We start from the raw sequence: 15,165 nt of genomic DNA on the forward strand, positions 1-15,165 counted from the left end.
AGTAGATGGGGTTCGCTTGTCACACATTGACCTTTCTGGGTACACTGGTGCAGTAGTGACTTGGCAGTGGTAGATTGCCCAGAAAAATTTCTGCCTGGGCAAGACATAAGGAAGTGTTTCAAGAAGGACAGAGCGATCAACCATGTCAGAATCTGCTCACGGGCAGGATGAGGATTGAGAATTGCCGATTGGCTTTGGCGATATCGAGGTCCTTCGTGATCTGGGTAAGACCGTTTCCCAGGGATGGTGGGCCTGAAAGCCTGATCAAAGTGGGATCAAGAAAAGAGAAGGAAAAAAGGTAGTATATTCATCTCTTTCACAGAGTTCTATAAAGGGAAGCAGACAAATGAAATGACAGCAGGAGGCTGATGTGGGGGATTTCAGGGAGGTTTCCCTTTTTTGAAGTTTAAGACGTGAGGTATTGCACATACTTGTGTATTGCTGGGAATGATTCACTAGAGCAGGAGTGACGTGCAGGTGGAGGGCTGATCTTGGGAGCGTGGACGGCTCATCTGTAACAATAGGAGAGAAGGGAGATTATATGGACACGATTACAGGTAAGCAGGTAGACATGGTGGAAGTTGTCCTGCTGTTTCTGTTTTCTTAGAGAAATAGGAAGCAAGAGCATCGCCCGAGTGGGGGGATGAGGGAGCAGGTGCGACGGTGGTTGGGTGCAGGTGGGGCAATAGTGTTGGCTCCGAAAACAGTTTCATTATTAACGTTCACTCAGTTAACAAAGTTTGTTAAGTGCACAAGGTCACATGCTGACTGCCAGGACCCCAAACGGAAAAAAAAAAAACAATTCCCATCCTCAAATAGCTGATAGTCTAGTTGGAGAGGCCACACGTGTTGCGTTCTGTGGTGGGTGTCGCTCCTGGAGCTGTGAGTGTGCAGAAGAGGGACACTGTACCTGTCTTTGTGGGATCTAGGAAAAGGAGGTGACATTTGAACTCTAGAGACTGGCTAGATAGAGGAAGGGAGGAAGGATGGTCTAGGAGGATGAACCTGTAGTGGTTTGAAGGAGCTTGTGTCCCGGGAACTGTAGGTATTTGTACACTGAGTTCCTGGATTCCATTCCTGCCCATTTCAATGCAGCCTCCTCAAAGGATGGGGAGTGATGTTTTTTAAAAGCTTAATTTATACTTTAGGTCATGTCATACTCCTGCTTCCAACCTGTCAGTGGCTTTTCATTACATCAGGATAAAATCTAAACTCCTAATTATAGTGTCCTCACTCATGCCTCTGTCTCTGAACTCTCTCTGCTTACCCCTTTCACTCCCTGCACTAGCTATACCAGACCTTTCTCTGTTCCCATCTTTGTGCATGCTACTCTGTCTACCTGGAACACACTTTCCCCCAGCCAGCCATCCCCTTTCAAATTCAGCTCAACTCTCAGCCCTTTGGAGCCTTTGCCAAGTGTCTTCTTTAAAATGGTCCTTCCTGCACGCTGGTGGTCCTGTCTTGTTAGATTCATCAGGGCAGCTGCTGCTCTCCGAAATCATCCTGTTTGTTTGCTTACTGGTTTTTGATCTTTTCCCCTTGGAATGGAAACTCCAGGAAGGCAGGAACATTGCCTGTCTTATTCACTGCTCCCTTTGAAGAGCCTGGGTGAATGCTTGGCACACAGGAGGCTGTCATCAGATACTTGCTGAATGAAGAGGCTCCGTGTGTCCGAGGCTCAGATTTTGTGGGAGGGAATAGTGGGCACACTCAGGGATCAGATCCTGCATGGATGGCCTTGATTTAGGTCTCAAGTGTGACCAGATCCCTTGAAGGATTTTAAGTAGGGAGTTAATGTGACCAGATCTGTATTTTCAAAAAGATCCCCCACGGCCTGTTGCAGGATGAACTAGAGAGGCATGTGTAGCTGCAGGGAGGTGGCCAGGAACTTATCACAGTACTAGGTGAGGAGTGATGGCTGAGCCAGGGCAGGGCAGGAGGCAGGGAGTGGACAGACTGGGACCGTATTAAGGAGTTAGAATCTGAAGGATCTGGGTCTAGTATACCTCCCATGATTAGCATTTTTATGCCACTTTGGATCTTCACAGCTTTGGTGGGGGAAGGTCTAATTTCCTATTCAGGGTTTTGAAATAACCAGCCTTTCAAAGTAACTTTTTTTTCCCATAGGTTTTACTTAAAAAAATTAAAAAACATCTTATTTATTTTTGGCTGTACTGCGTCTTTGCCGCTGCACAGGCTTTTCTCTAGATGCAGCTAGCAGGGGCTACTCTCTAGTTGCAGTGCTCAGGCTTCTCATTGCAGTGGCTTCTCTTCTTTCGGAGCACAGGCTCTAGGGCACGAGGGCCTCAGTAGTTGCAGCTTGCAGGCTCTAGAGCACAGGCTCAGTAGTTGTGGCACATAGGCTCAGGCACTTTGCATCATGTGGGATCTTCCCAGAACAGGAATAGAACCTGTATCTCCTGTGGTGGCAGACAAATTCTTCACCACTAAGCCATCAGGGAAACAACCCCCCTTTTTTCTTTTGCTTTATGCCTTGCACTATGCTAGGTGCTTGTTTGTTTTTTAAAATAAAAGCTGAATAACAAAGATAACATTTTTTTCCTTAAATTTTTAAACATTTTAATTTTTTTGCCTGTGTCATACGGCATATGGAATCTTAGTTCCCTGACCAGGGATCGAACCTGTACCCTCTCCAGTGAAAGTGCAGAGTCTTAACCACTGGCCTGCCAGGAAAGTCCCAACATTTTCTTAAAATAAATGTAGATTTAATGTATCTTTGTTACTCAGCTCAATCAACAGCAGCTATATTTTACAAATGAAGAAACTGAACTTAGAGAGCTTAGGTTATGTAACCAAGGAGGTTCCAGCTAGTAGGCCGCAAAATTGGGATTCTGAATCCAGAGAGTTGTTTCCTGGATCCAGAGCTTTGGCTACTTCTCTTTGATGACTGTACCTTTAAATTGAGCTAAAGCCATATTTCCAGTGTTTAATTGGGATGATTTTGTTGTTAAGATATTAAAGGAAATTATGCTGTATGACTCAGGGAACTCAAACTGGGGCTTGGTCACAACCTAGAGGGGTGGGATGGGGAGGGAAGTGGGAGGGAATATTCAGGTGGGAGGGGATATAGGTAAACCTATGGCTGATTCATGTTGATGTTTGGTAGAAATTAACACAGTCCTTCAATTAAAAAAATTTTTTTTAAAAACAACATAATCCTTTGTCAGCATAGAATCTAGTTTCTAAAAAATAAAATAATTTAGGTTTTAAAAAAAAATTAAAGGAAATTAAAGCCAAAAGTCCTTCCAAGTTTTATCTCCAAAATGATTATTGAATGTTTATACTGCTGCTCCCTAAATTTCTGGATAAATGTTCGTGAAACTACAGGAAGGCTGATACTCTCACACGTTGGCAGTTGTCTGCAACTTCACCAGCATAAGACCAGCGCTTCCAGAGCAGCTATTTATTTTAAATGCTCATTAGAAGGTGACTGGTGAAATCCATCCATAGGATGGAAGACTATATAGCTGTTAAAAAGGAGATGTCTTCTCACAGTGTATCAAGTGTACAAGGATACATGCTTACAGTATGTTATTAAGTGATCAAAGCAAGTTGCATATATGTATTGGGAATGTAGGAAAAAAAGTCTGAAAGGGTAAACACTGGACTGCAGTTGCCTTTGAAGAGTAGGAGGAAGCAGAAAACCTACATTTCTTTCCTTTTATGCTATGACATGTTAGGATTTTTTACAATGAGCATATTAAAAAAAAAGACACTTCTAGTTAAGAATCCATCTTGTAATGCAGGGGACTCCAGTTTGATCTCTGGTTGGGGAACTGAAACTCCCACATGCTGTGGAGCAACTGAGCTCTCGTGCTGCAACTAGAGAACCCGTGAGCCACAATGGAGATCCCTCACGACACAGCTTAGACCTGCTGCGGCCATTAAATAAATAAATAAATATTAAAAGTTAAATAAATGACTGATTCTTTTTTTTTTAAAAGGTACTTCCTTGAAGTGTAACACACATACCCAAAAGTGCACATTACATCAAAAGTGTATACCTGAAGCCCTTTCACAAGCTGGGGGTACATGTGAATTCAATACCAGGTCATGACCCACCAGCCCCCCACTTCACAGAAACCCCTGCTCGTGCTTCCTTCTAGGCAATTCCTTCCTTCCTGACTTCCAACAGCATAGAGCAGTTCTGCCTATTTATGTACTTTATATTTACGGAGTCACACCACATATTCCTTTTATAATGAAAGACAGGAGACTCTTTTTTAAAGAAAGCCCCCTGTTCACACACCTGTTTCCGCTTGTCCAGATCACCCCTCCGAGGTGCCGGAGAAGCTCATCCAGGACCGGTTCCGGAAGCTGGGCCGCTTCCCGGAAGCCTTCAGTTCCATTCACTACAAGGGGACAAGGACCTACAACCCTCCCACTGACTTTTCTGGGCTTCGGCGTGCTCTGGAGCAGCAACTGGAGAACAATACCACCCGCTCTCCCCGGCACCCGGGCGTCATCTTCAAAGCCCTGAAGGTCAGTTGGTTTCTGGCCTGAGTGCTTCTCACTGGGGCACCAGTGGGCGGTGAGGACACGCAGTTCTGCAGCTTCTGTCAGTGCTGCTGATCAGAAACCTGGGCCGGAAAGAGACGGTCTGTGAAAGGAAGGGCGTGAGTGGAGAGTGTTACCTGTTGAATGGCGTCCTCTTGCCAGGAACGTGAATCTCAGATGATAGTTAAAAGGTGACAGGTCCTCATCGTGGAGAAAAACCTTATTTTACCATCTTTATAATGAAGACATCAACTCAGTTTCTGCCAGGACTGCTTCAGTTTTAAGGTTTACTTTGTGTACACCGCTGTGTTACCATGCCTGCAGGCGGAGGCCAGAGGAGCAGGAAGGGAACAGGGTCTTTGGAGCAGTGCAGGATTTGGAGAAAGGACAGTATTGACATGAAGACTTGAGCTAGGGATTTGAGGGTGCCCTGAGGGTTAGGGCATAGAGCCCGAGACCGGAAGAGGTAGGAGAAGCGGTTTGCATAAAGCTAGGCCGGCCCTGGTTGACCCAGGAAGAGGCTTTGGGCATACACTGATTTGCTTCATCCATGGAGTCTAAAAGGTTTGCAGTGGGACACAGTGTAAGCAATTTCTGCATCTGGGTAAACTGTATACACAAGTTCGTTATACTATTCTTGCAACTTTTCTACAGGTTTGAAATTACATCAAAATGAAAAGTTAAAAAAAAAAAGCAACAGGAGGAGGGAATGAAAAGTTACCACTCAGAAAACTTTTTGCATAGTGGTTACTAAAGGCTAGATGTTTGTATCCTCACAAAATTCATATCTTGAAATACACTAATGCCCAATTAGTATACATGTACTAGTATACATACATATCCAGGGGTTTGGGAGGTGATTGGGTCATCAGAATGGAACCCTCTTGAGTGACTTTAGCACCCTTTCAAATGAAGCCCCAGAAAGCTCCCTAGCCCCTTCTGCCAGGTGAGGACACTGACAAGGCACCATCTGTCAACCAGAAGGCAGACCCTCACTTGGAGGCTGCCATGCTGCACCCTCATCTTGGATTTCCAGCCTACAGGACTTTGGGGAATAAATTTCTGTCGTTTATAAGCTTCCCAGTCTGTGGTATCTCATTATAGTATCCTGATTGGACTAGAGAAACTTGGGACTCTGGAGTCAGACAGACTTGTGTTGGGATCCCAGTTCTGCCATTTACCTGTTGCTTGGTCTTAGGAAATTAGTTTGTTCGTTCATCCATTCAACAAATAAATGAGTGGATCTCTGTGTCAGAGTTTGAGGTGCTGGAAATAACCGTGGAGAATAAGACAGATAACAATCTTTGCCCTTATAGTGTACTTCTTCATGGACTTCCCAGGTGACTCCATGGTAAAGAATCTGCCTGCCAGTGCAGAAGATAACGAGTTTGATTCCCGGGTTGGGAAGACCCCCTGGAGGAGGAAACGACAACCCATTCCGCTATTCTTGCCTGGAAAATCCCACAGAGAGAGGAGCCTGGTAGGCTAGAGTCCATGGGGTCACAAAGAGTCGGACACAACTGACCACACATGTCCTTGTTATGGCTTAGAGGTAGTCAGGTGGAAGATTACACCCAAATATTGCAAGCGTTCTTAAATGGAGGCCGAATCTGTACTATGTTATACAAAGGGCTGTAAAATCTGATTCTTAAGACTTATTGACAACTAGGCCAATGGCTGCATTATAGAGTTCCTCAGGTTTTTCTCAGAGGTAACCTAGCTTAATGTTTACATAAGGCCTTCAGGGACACCAGGTGCTGTGAGCAGTAATCCAGTGCTCTGGGATTTTACCTCCTGTCTTGGATGTCCTCCTCCAGGCCGGCTTGTCAGGCCCTTTTCTGGTGGTGTTATTGTTGTTAGTTACTTTTGAGAAAAAGAGTTACACTGTGTTTTTATGAGGTGATATGATTCATGAAGCTTTCTGTGATTAAAATGAGCCTGGTCAGCTGGAATTTTGAGGACTCTCGGTAACTGTTGGCCTCAAGAGTTTACCTGGATCTTGTATTTCCTGTTCTCTGAGGCAGAGTCTGTGCTGTACTGGGATGTGGGCCCAGGGCTCTGTCCATGGGTTGGAGTTACCTGTGTAAGCTTGTGTTTCGGGCTCTCCTCAGGGAACTCTGGGGTCTTGCAACTTAGTCAGATCCTTGAAAAAATTGTTTTGTCCTTTTCTGGTTGTTTTTAATCTTTTTTAAATTAGAAGTTGTTCATTCTCTGATAATCACGCTTATAGAAAACTACCTTTAAAGTCTGCATTAGGCAAATTGACCTAGGAGAGGTTTACTGCTGTTAAAATACTCTTAACAGAAGTCTTCATAGTTCATAAATATAATGGCCATTTATTTTTGTCCACTTATTTTTTGTTTTATGTTGTTGTATTTTTTTTTAAGTGGCCTTGCATTCTTTTTGGAACAAAAGAGTGGGGATGGTCATAAACAGGTAAATTATCAGTGCCAAAATAGCTTGTTTGACTTTCTATTTCTCCCATTTTTTTCTTTCTCTCCTTTTATTTATTCTTCACCTTGTCCAGTTCCTTACTGACTCCCTGAAGAAACACTTCAAGAAGCCTTGGGATGTATTCCAGTATGATTTATATGATTTTGTCTCTTCTGTGATTTTCTCTTTATTTTACATAAGATACACAGGAATATTGTTAGAAAAAAATGTATAAACCTTTCGGGAAAATCAAGAGACAAATGTATAAACCTTTTTGGAAAATAAAGAGGCACCCAAGACTGTGATGTCCAAATAAAGAAATCTCAGCTCTCTAGTAAGACCACCATCATGCAAGGGTAAACACTGACAGGTCTGGCAATAAAATGTCAAAAAGGATATGAAGCACTGTAAACTTACAAACTTCTGGTTGAGGTAAAATTAGTACAGCCACTTTGAAATGCAGTAGTATAAAGAAATGCATAATATATATTTCCAGCCATGTCATTTCTAGAAATTGGCCTTAAAGCAACTCTTCCACAGGAACACAGAGACCTATGTAAGGATGTTAATGGCAACATCCTTGTAATAGCGAAGAAAAAATCAAACCAAGTGTGCAAAAAATAGATAAATGGGGCATTATATGATTCTTTGCTACTTATTTTAAAAAGAGAATTGGGGTTGTGATGTGTCTATGTGCACTTATATACTTTGCTTTTTTTTATGGAGTGTTGAAGCCTAGCATTTTTTCCATGCTATTAAATATCCTATAAAACCATTTTTTTTTAAATAGCTGCATGCTTTTTCATTTATATGGATGGATCATTTTTTATATGTCGTAGTTCTGCCCTTATTCTAATAGTACTTTCCAGTTTTCCTTATATTTTCTGAGTACCTAAAGGTATTGCCTACATTCTGCCTACTTCTTTCGGGTAAATTACAGCTCCCAGTGCTGCAGGCCAGTCTTTCTGTGGAGCATTTACTAATGTCACGTTCTGTGCTCTGCACTGATGTGTATTTGTTCATTTTATCCTCATACCAACTCTGAGGTTGAGAAACAGAGGCACAGAGAGGTATGCTGATTTGCCTGAGATGACTTGTCTAGTGAGTGGTGGAGAATTTGTTTTTTAAATATTCATTCATTTATTTGGCTGCGCCAGGCTTTAGTTTGCAGCATGGCACTCGGGATCTTCAGTCTTTGTTGTGGCACGTGGGATTCTTTTTAGTTGCAGCATGTGGGATCTAGTTCCCGACGAGGGATTGAACCCAGGCCCCCTGCATGGGGAGCGCAGAGTCTCAGCCTCTGGACCACCAGGGAAGTTCCAGTGGTGGGGAATTTGAACCTGGTAGTCTGGCTCCCAAGTCTGTGTTTTTAAACCATGGGCTGTATTCCTTCTCAGTAGTTACTCCACTTTTAAGAAGGTCAGAAGATGGGTTGGGTTGTCTTTAAAGGTTCCTGATACATATTGCCAGTTGCCTTTAGAAAAGAATTCTTATAAGTTGTATTTGAGTGTTTGGTTACTTTAAAAAGTTATTTTTTAAATTGTAAAAGCAATGTGTGTTTGTAATAAATAATTGAAATAGTACAGATTCAAATAGTACAATTCCAATAGTAAGCTATGACTTAAGTCCCTTTCACTCCTGTCCCCCTCACTGTATAGTAACTGTTATAATACTTTCTGACATTCGCTTCCAGAAATTTTTGGTGCTGCTTCAGTGCATACAGAAATATATGTATGTAATGTATGTATACATTTTCTCCCTAAATCGGATCATGGAGAAGTTAAATCTTTTTTTCTTTCTTCATATTCTTTTCATGTTCATTATTGAACAACAAATGTGATTAATGAGCAAGATTGAGGAGTTGTAGGATGTGTGTGTGTGTGCATGTGTGTGTATGAGTCCTTTAGTCACTTTCTGCTCTAGCGTATTGCCTGTATGTTTCCCATTCATTCTGCTGACCTGGTTGCTCTTCCTGCCATTTAGCCTTCTTGTGGTCCAAGCCCCAGTTCCTTTTCTCCAGGGGAATTTTTCTCACTTCTTAACCTCTCACTTGTTTGTTCAGTTTCCACAGTAGCAACAGCTCAGATACCTACCAGCAGAGCATATTCTCACTGATGAAGTAAGTCTGTTTAAAGAAAAGAGATGCTCAGGTCTCTATTGACCAAGGAAATTGAATATTGAATTAACTGTTGTTGCCTGTATTTACAGTTATGAATAATGGAGAGAACCATTTTAAGGTTGGATTCTTACAGGTTTTATGTAATACCTCCTTTAGCCTCTGATCTGTAAATGTAGGAACTCTGACTCTCTAATTCTGTCACATCAGGAAGCACCTATTATGAAGTTATTATATATTTGGGGGGGAGGTGGCATCGTGGATTACATGAGTCTCCATTTTGAATCAGCCTTTGATGACTGGAGTGAAACTTACAGGTTAGATAGTAAGAGCTGTACTGTTGTCAGGGCAACTAAAGTTCAAGATCATCTAGTCTCCAGGCAACCTTTCCAGACTGACCTCAAATGCTTTCCCAAGCTTTCTCAGGAAAGGTCCTTCCCTGCCTGTTATGGCTTTGGGGCCTCAGGAGGGAGAGAGCCTAAGAAACCCTGGAATGATGTGAGGCTTGGAATTCTTGAAAGAGATGAAGTATATGGAATAGGTGGTAAAGTCCACACTGGAAAGAAACAGTCAGGTTATAGAGAAAGGAAGACAGTGTCTCCTTACCCTTGTATCTAAAACACATGAGCATCAAGTTTTCTTTAACAGTTACTGTTATGTTTCCATCCTTTTTTTTGGCCGCATCATCCAGCATGCGGAATCTTAGTTCCCTGACCAGGGATCAGACCTGTGCCCTGTAAGGGATGTATAATCTTAGCCATTGGACTACCAGGAAAGTCCTGTTCCCATACTCTTGATTCTTGTAAGTGTTCCTGATGCTTGTCAAGGTCTGATTCATTACTGACTGCCGGCTCTTCAGTGAGTTATGAGAGAAATAAGATGCTTGTGTTACCAGCATTTGAGAAGATGGGTGGCCAGCATCTGCAGAGGTGAGGCTGGTTGGTCTTGGAGTTCTCTTTCTGATGTCATAAGAAGTTACTGTTGCCTTGGCAAACATAAGCCAACAGTTGTCTAGGGCCGGTGGCAGTGGAGGTTCTATGGGGATTTGTCGCATGGCGATCAGGCTGCAGATTGTTTCATGCTAAGCCTTGAGATACTTAGAGATGTCCTCATTTTTCTGAAGATCTTCCAGAGAAGTGAATCAGGCCATTTGAGTTTGGAACAGAAAAAACCTTATGCTGACACTATTATTGGGTTGCAATTTACATTTACTGGGGAGTGGCATGCTTTCTGAATTCAACCCAGCTGTTGGATTCATGCTAAATTTGATATTTTTCATAAGGAAAAGTATTACTTAGGTTATCCTTTCAGTTACCTATTTAAAAGAGAAACTGAGAGCTAAAAATGCTCTTCTTTGGGTTTCATTATACATCTTTAGTAGCTTCTGCATTCCTTATTTAGCTCTTTTTTTTTTTTTCTTTCTTAACACTGCATTTGGTACTTAGGCATCTTTTTGCAGCTAAATATTCACCCACGAATGCAACCAGCCATGAAGACCAGGGAGCTGTCATGGAAAGGAGAGAAGCTCTTATATCCCTTCTGTTAGCTGCATCGGTTGGTGAGGGTATCCGAGGGAGAAAATTAGAGAATTCTCAGCATAAAAAATAAAAATATCAATCATGGCAGCTCACATTTTCTGAGCTCTCAATCTATGCCAAGTGCTCTACAGAGTAACTTGATTTTCACAGTGTAATCCATGGAGACCCCTGCAGAGGAAAGTACTCCTAGCCACCCCCACTTTACAGATAAGGAAATTGAGGCACTTGAAGAGCTACCAGCTATAGGCTGAAATAATTTTTTGTGGGGGGTTCTCACATTTATGCAGATTTTCCATTTGGTTTCATGCTATACCGAAGTTTATTTTTTATGTAAAAATAATTTTCCTGGGACTTCCGGTGGTCCAGTGGTTAAGATTCTGTGCTTTCACTGCAAGGGGCATGGGTTCATTTCCTGGTCGGGGAACTAAGATCCTGTATACCACATGGTGTGGCCAAAAAATTAAGCAAAAACTTCCTCCCCAAATCTTTCAATAAATTGACGCATTAGGAAGATGGTGCTCTATTTGGCTACCAGCTAGCCCCAGAGGGTTAGGCACACAGCTGTTTTGAGAAATACAGAAAGAGTTATCAGTGATTTGGCCAATCAGTGAGTAGTTAGCCATAAATTAGAGAGGCCTGTGGGCATGGGATGAGACCTGGTGCAGAGGCAGGGCCAAGGTGAGGAGGAGAGGAAGGGTGGGTTGGTGTGCGAGTGGGGCTTGGTGCTGGGGCCCTGCATTGCAGAGGTCCTAGTTGAGTACTTGTTAAGATGTGTGCTGGACTGAGAGGAGGATACGGAGGCAGTGCGTGCCTTTCTCGGTGTTTGTGATCTAGTTTGGGAGATCAGATACATATATCAGGCTTATAGCTTTGCCTCATCACTTACTACCTGGTTCAGATGTTGAGGACAGGAGGTGCTCAGAGAAGGCAGGTGTGATCTTCCTAGAGTGGTTGGGAAGGCTTCATGGAAGAGGTGAGACCAAGGATAGGCCCTACTCAGAAGTAGGAGAGGAGGATGATTCTGCTGGGTTTGCATCTTGATTATTCTCTTTAATATTCACATGTATATTCCTTTATAGTCTGTCTCCAAATCTTGTTTTCCCTTAGTTACTTTTTACAAAATTACTACCAAGAGAAAAGGACGTATATGTATTACTCTTAGATTGTATTTTTTTTTTTGGTCCAAGTCCGGGATTGCCCCTTGGTCAGCCAGCCGTCACTGGCAGGTGGTATTTTATGGGCATGTTCATTATCTTTGCAGGAGCTGAGTTTGAATGCACGTGGGTGAGTCCCACGCCCTTAGTCTGACATGTTCTTTGCCACTACTCTTGTCTTGAACGCCTGACCTGACTCAGCATTGAGAGCTTGTGCTTTTGAAAACACTTGGTTTACAACTCAGGGTATTAGGCTTCATTGGGAAAAAGGAAAAGGAGTTTTAATAAATAAATGTCCTTAAGCGAAATTCTGTTTAGAACTTGAGAATCTTGGTTTAGAACCTAACCTGCTCCTTTTCCGAATCTCATCTTAAAATTTCTTTCGCCTTTTTACTAAAGAAAGTAGCATCTTGTCCTTCTGTTTTAAAGCTACTTTTACATCGCTTCCCCTGAGTAGTGCCTGGCTGCCACAGAAAGAGTCGAGACTTAGGAACTGTGATTACTTAATAATTTTTAAAGCCTAGAAAGCCTGTTTATATTTAATTCATATGACTTTTTCCACTGCATATGACTGAAGGCTTGAAGGGAAAAAAAAAAAATCAGCCTGAAGAATACTTTCAATATAAAGTAGTGAACAAAAAGAGGATTAAAAATGGAAGCTTCCTTTAAACATAAAAATTTCAGTCTATTACTTCACATACCTTTATCTTTCTTCTTGGCATTTATTTTGGCCGTTTGCTTTCTTTTAGGTTAGTTACTGTAGTTGATAAAAGGCTGCCAATACCTAGAATAATTCCTCCTTGCTTTTTGGCTGATAACCCTTTTTTCTACATAGAGATAGTTCTGTGGCCAGTAAACTCCAGTGAGTGCCTGTGGTTAGAACTGGTGGAGATGCCCAGAAAACTCCCAGCGCACTTCTGAGCTCTGTCTCCCTCCGACTTCAAGACAAGCCACCTTCTCGAGTGTCGCTTTCTTTCCCAGCTTCACCAAGATGAAATGGGCATTCGTCAGTATCTGGTGGTTTTGAATGAACGGTGGCATGTGTGACGTGTTTATAACTTCCAAGGTCATTAGGAGAGAACAGTAACTTTGCTTCCTTTTGAGCTCTTGGGAAATGGGCCGGTTCTTTCTGAGGTTTCCTGTGGTGAGGATTGGTGTAAGTCAGGCCAAGAAGGTGGAGGGTAAGGAGCAGAAGTCGCTGGCTTCCCGCTTCTAGCCGCAACCGGTAAGAAATAAGCCAGCAGTGAGGACGTGTTAGAAACGCAGGCAGTGGAAGACCCAGAGCTCCAAGCTCTCCTCTGAGGCCCTTCGCATGTCACCTTCCCTCTGCGCAGGCTCTGAGTGACCGCTTCAGTGGTGAGATCCCCGATGACCAGATGGCGCACAGCTCCTTTTTTCCAGACGAGTACTTCACCTGCTCCTCCCTGTGTCTCAGCTGCGGGTAAGTCCCCACTGTGGGAAAAGAGCCTCAGAACAGTGCTTTGTAGACTTCCCTGTGCCTGCAGATCAGGTGGGGTCTGCTGAAGTTGGACTGTGACTAAAGGATGGAGTGGGGCCTGAGATAGGGTATTCCAACAAGTTCCCTGCTGAGCCTGATGGTCCAGGGACCACACTTTGAGGTTGCGGGGGATTCCAGGACACAGGGTTATGAAGAATTCCCTGAAGATTCCAATCCGGTTTAGATGTGAAATTGACTGGTTTGGGTAACTTTCACTGCAGAAAGCTTTCAGTTCAGTTCAGTCGCTCAGTCGTGTGTGACTCTTTGCGACACCATGGATTGCAGCACGCCAGGCTTCCCTGTCCATCACCAACTCCCGGAGCTTGCTGAAACTCATGTTCATCGAGTCGGTGATGCCATCCAACCATCTGTCATCCCCTTCTCCTCCTGCCTTCAGTCTTTCCCAGCATCAGGGTCTTTTTCAGTGAGTCAGTTCTTCATATCAGGGAGCCAAAGTATTGCAGCTTAGCATCAGTCCTTCCAATGAATATTCAGGACTGATTTCCTTTAGGATTGACTGGTTTGATCTCCTTGCAGTCCAAGGGACTTTCAAGAGTCTTCTCCAACACCACAGTTCAAAAGCATTTAGCACAGAAAAGCAAAAGCACGGAGAGCTTTAGGTTGCCTGTTTTTCTGCATTTCTCTTACAGAGCTTTCGGTTCTAGTCATTGCATCCATTCACTGTGTGCACAGCACTGGGGAAGGTATCGGTCCTAGTGGGTTCCTTTCATGATGAGGGCAGATGCCTCGAGCACATTAGAATTATCCAGGGAGCTTTCCAAATGATTGAGGCCTAGGCCTTGCCTCCAGGGTTTCTCACTTACCAGATCTGGGGTGCTGCCTCAGCATCAGTGTATTTAAAATGCTCCTCAGGTGATTCTGATGTGTAGCTGAGTTGAGAACATTGAGTTAGGGCAGTGTTCTCAAACTTTTATGTATGCATCACCTCGGGATTTTGTTAAATGCAGATTCAGAATCAGCGGGTCTCGGTGAGATTCTGTGTTTCCAGCCGGCTCCTGGGTGATGCTGCTGGTCCTTCATTACAGGGGAAACAGCAGTGATTCTCAATTTTAGCATGCCTCAGGAAAACCTGAAGGACATGTTACAACAGGTTGTTGGGCCTTGCTCCCAGTTTCTGATTCAGTAGGTCTGACGTAGGGCCTGAGAAATTGCCCTTCTGCTAAGTTCCTGGGTGATCCTGATGTCGCTGAATGGGGACCACACGTTGAGGCTCACTGGATTAATTTGAACTGTTGATAGCTACTCAGTCACAGGCCACTGACTTGTTGGATGGATCCTGGGGGTTTCGGTGCAGTGTGTCAGGGTCAGATTGCAGACTCTGTCTTACAGACACCTGCCCACCTCTCACTGCTTTCATCACTTCATCCGATCCTGTCCTCCACATTTGCCCATTCTGGGGAGACCTGAGCCTTTTCTGTTAAGAATCGCCTTTTTGCGTTGATCCCTATAGGCCACCTCCTGGGCCACCATGTTTGCTCTGAGTTTGTATCAAGGACTTGGTTCTTGGATTATACAGTCTGCGCTAGGGAGGACTGAGGCTTGTCTTAGGAAAGAGGGATGTTAGTTGCCAGTGTGACTTCCTTTAGCGGGCCCCATGAGCCCAGCAAGAGAGGCTTAGGCTCTGTCGGGTCATCATCACTTTCCCATTCTAATTGTGTCTCACCAGGGTTTCCAAAGCTTTCCCTTCTGTCACAGTGGAATTCTAAAGTCCTGGTCCCTGGTTTTGCGTTGTCAGTAGAGCAGAGGTCACTGTTCATTTGGAAGGTTTTCTTGTTCAGTTTACGCCTTCTCTTAATGCGTTGTCAGAATTTGAGGGTCAATTTTTGTTTTGCATCTTGGCAGCCTGTTCTGATTAAACTTCTTATTTCATGCTGTTGGGACGTTTGA

General features: G+C 43.5%; 1 protein-coding gene across 3 annotated transcripts in view; it reads left to right on the forward strand.

Annotated features, from left to right (window-relative positions):
* Nucleotides 1–15,165, forward strand: part of ZFYVE1 (zinc finger FYVE-type containing 1) — a 44,022-nt gene that overhangs the window by 22,824 nt on the left and 6,033 nt on the right. For 2 of the 3 annotated variants that reach the window (XM_055437500.2, XM_055437502.2), the window contains exons 4-5: nucleotides 4,289–4,503; nucleotides 13,094–13,200. In XM_055437500.2, coding sequence (XP_055293475.1) covers nucleotides 4,289–4,503; nucleotides 13,094–13,200 — 322 coding nt within the window. The remainder of the gene's footprint in view (nucleotides 1–4,288; nucleotides 4,504–13,093; nucleotides 13,201–15,165) is intronic. The other variant, XM_088839474.1, reaches the window with a different exon arrangement.

The sequence above is a fragment of the Moschus berezovskii genome, chromosome 9 (genome assembly GCF_049115385.1).
Source record: "Moschus berezovskii isolate FMDL1 chromosome 9, NW_MosBer_1.0, whole genome shotgun sequence".
Classification (NCBI taxonomy): Eukaryota; Metazoa; Chordata; class Mammalia; order Artiodactyla; family Moschidae; genus Moschus; species Moschus berezovskii.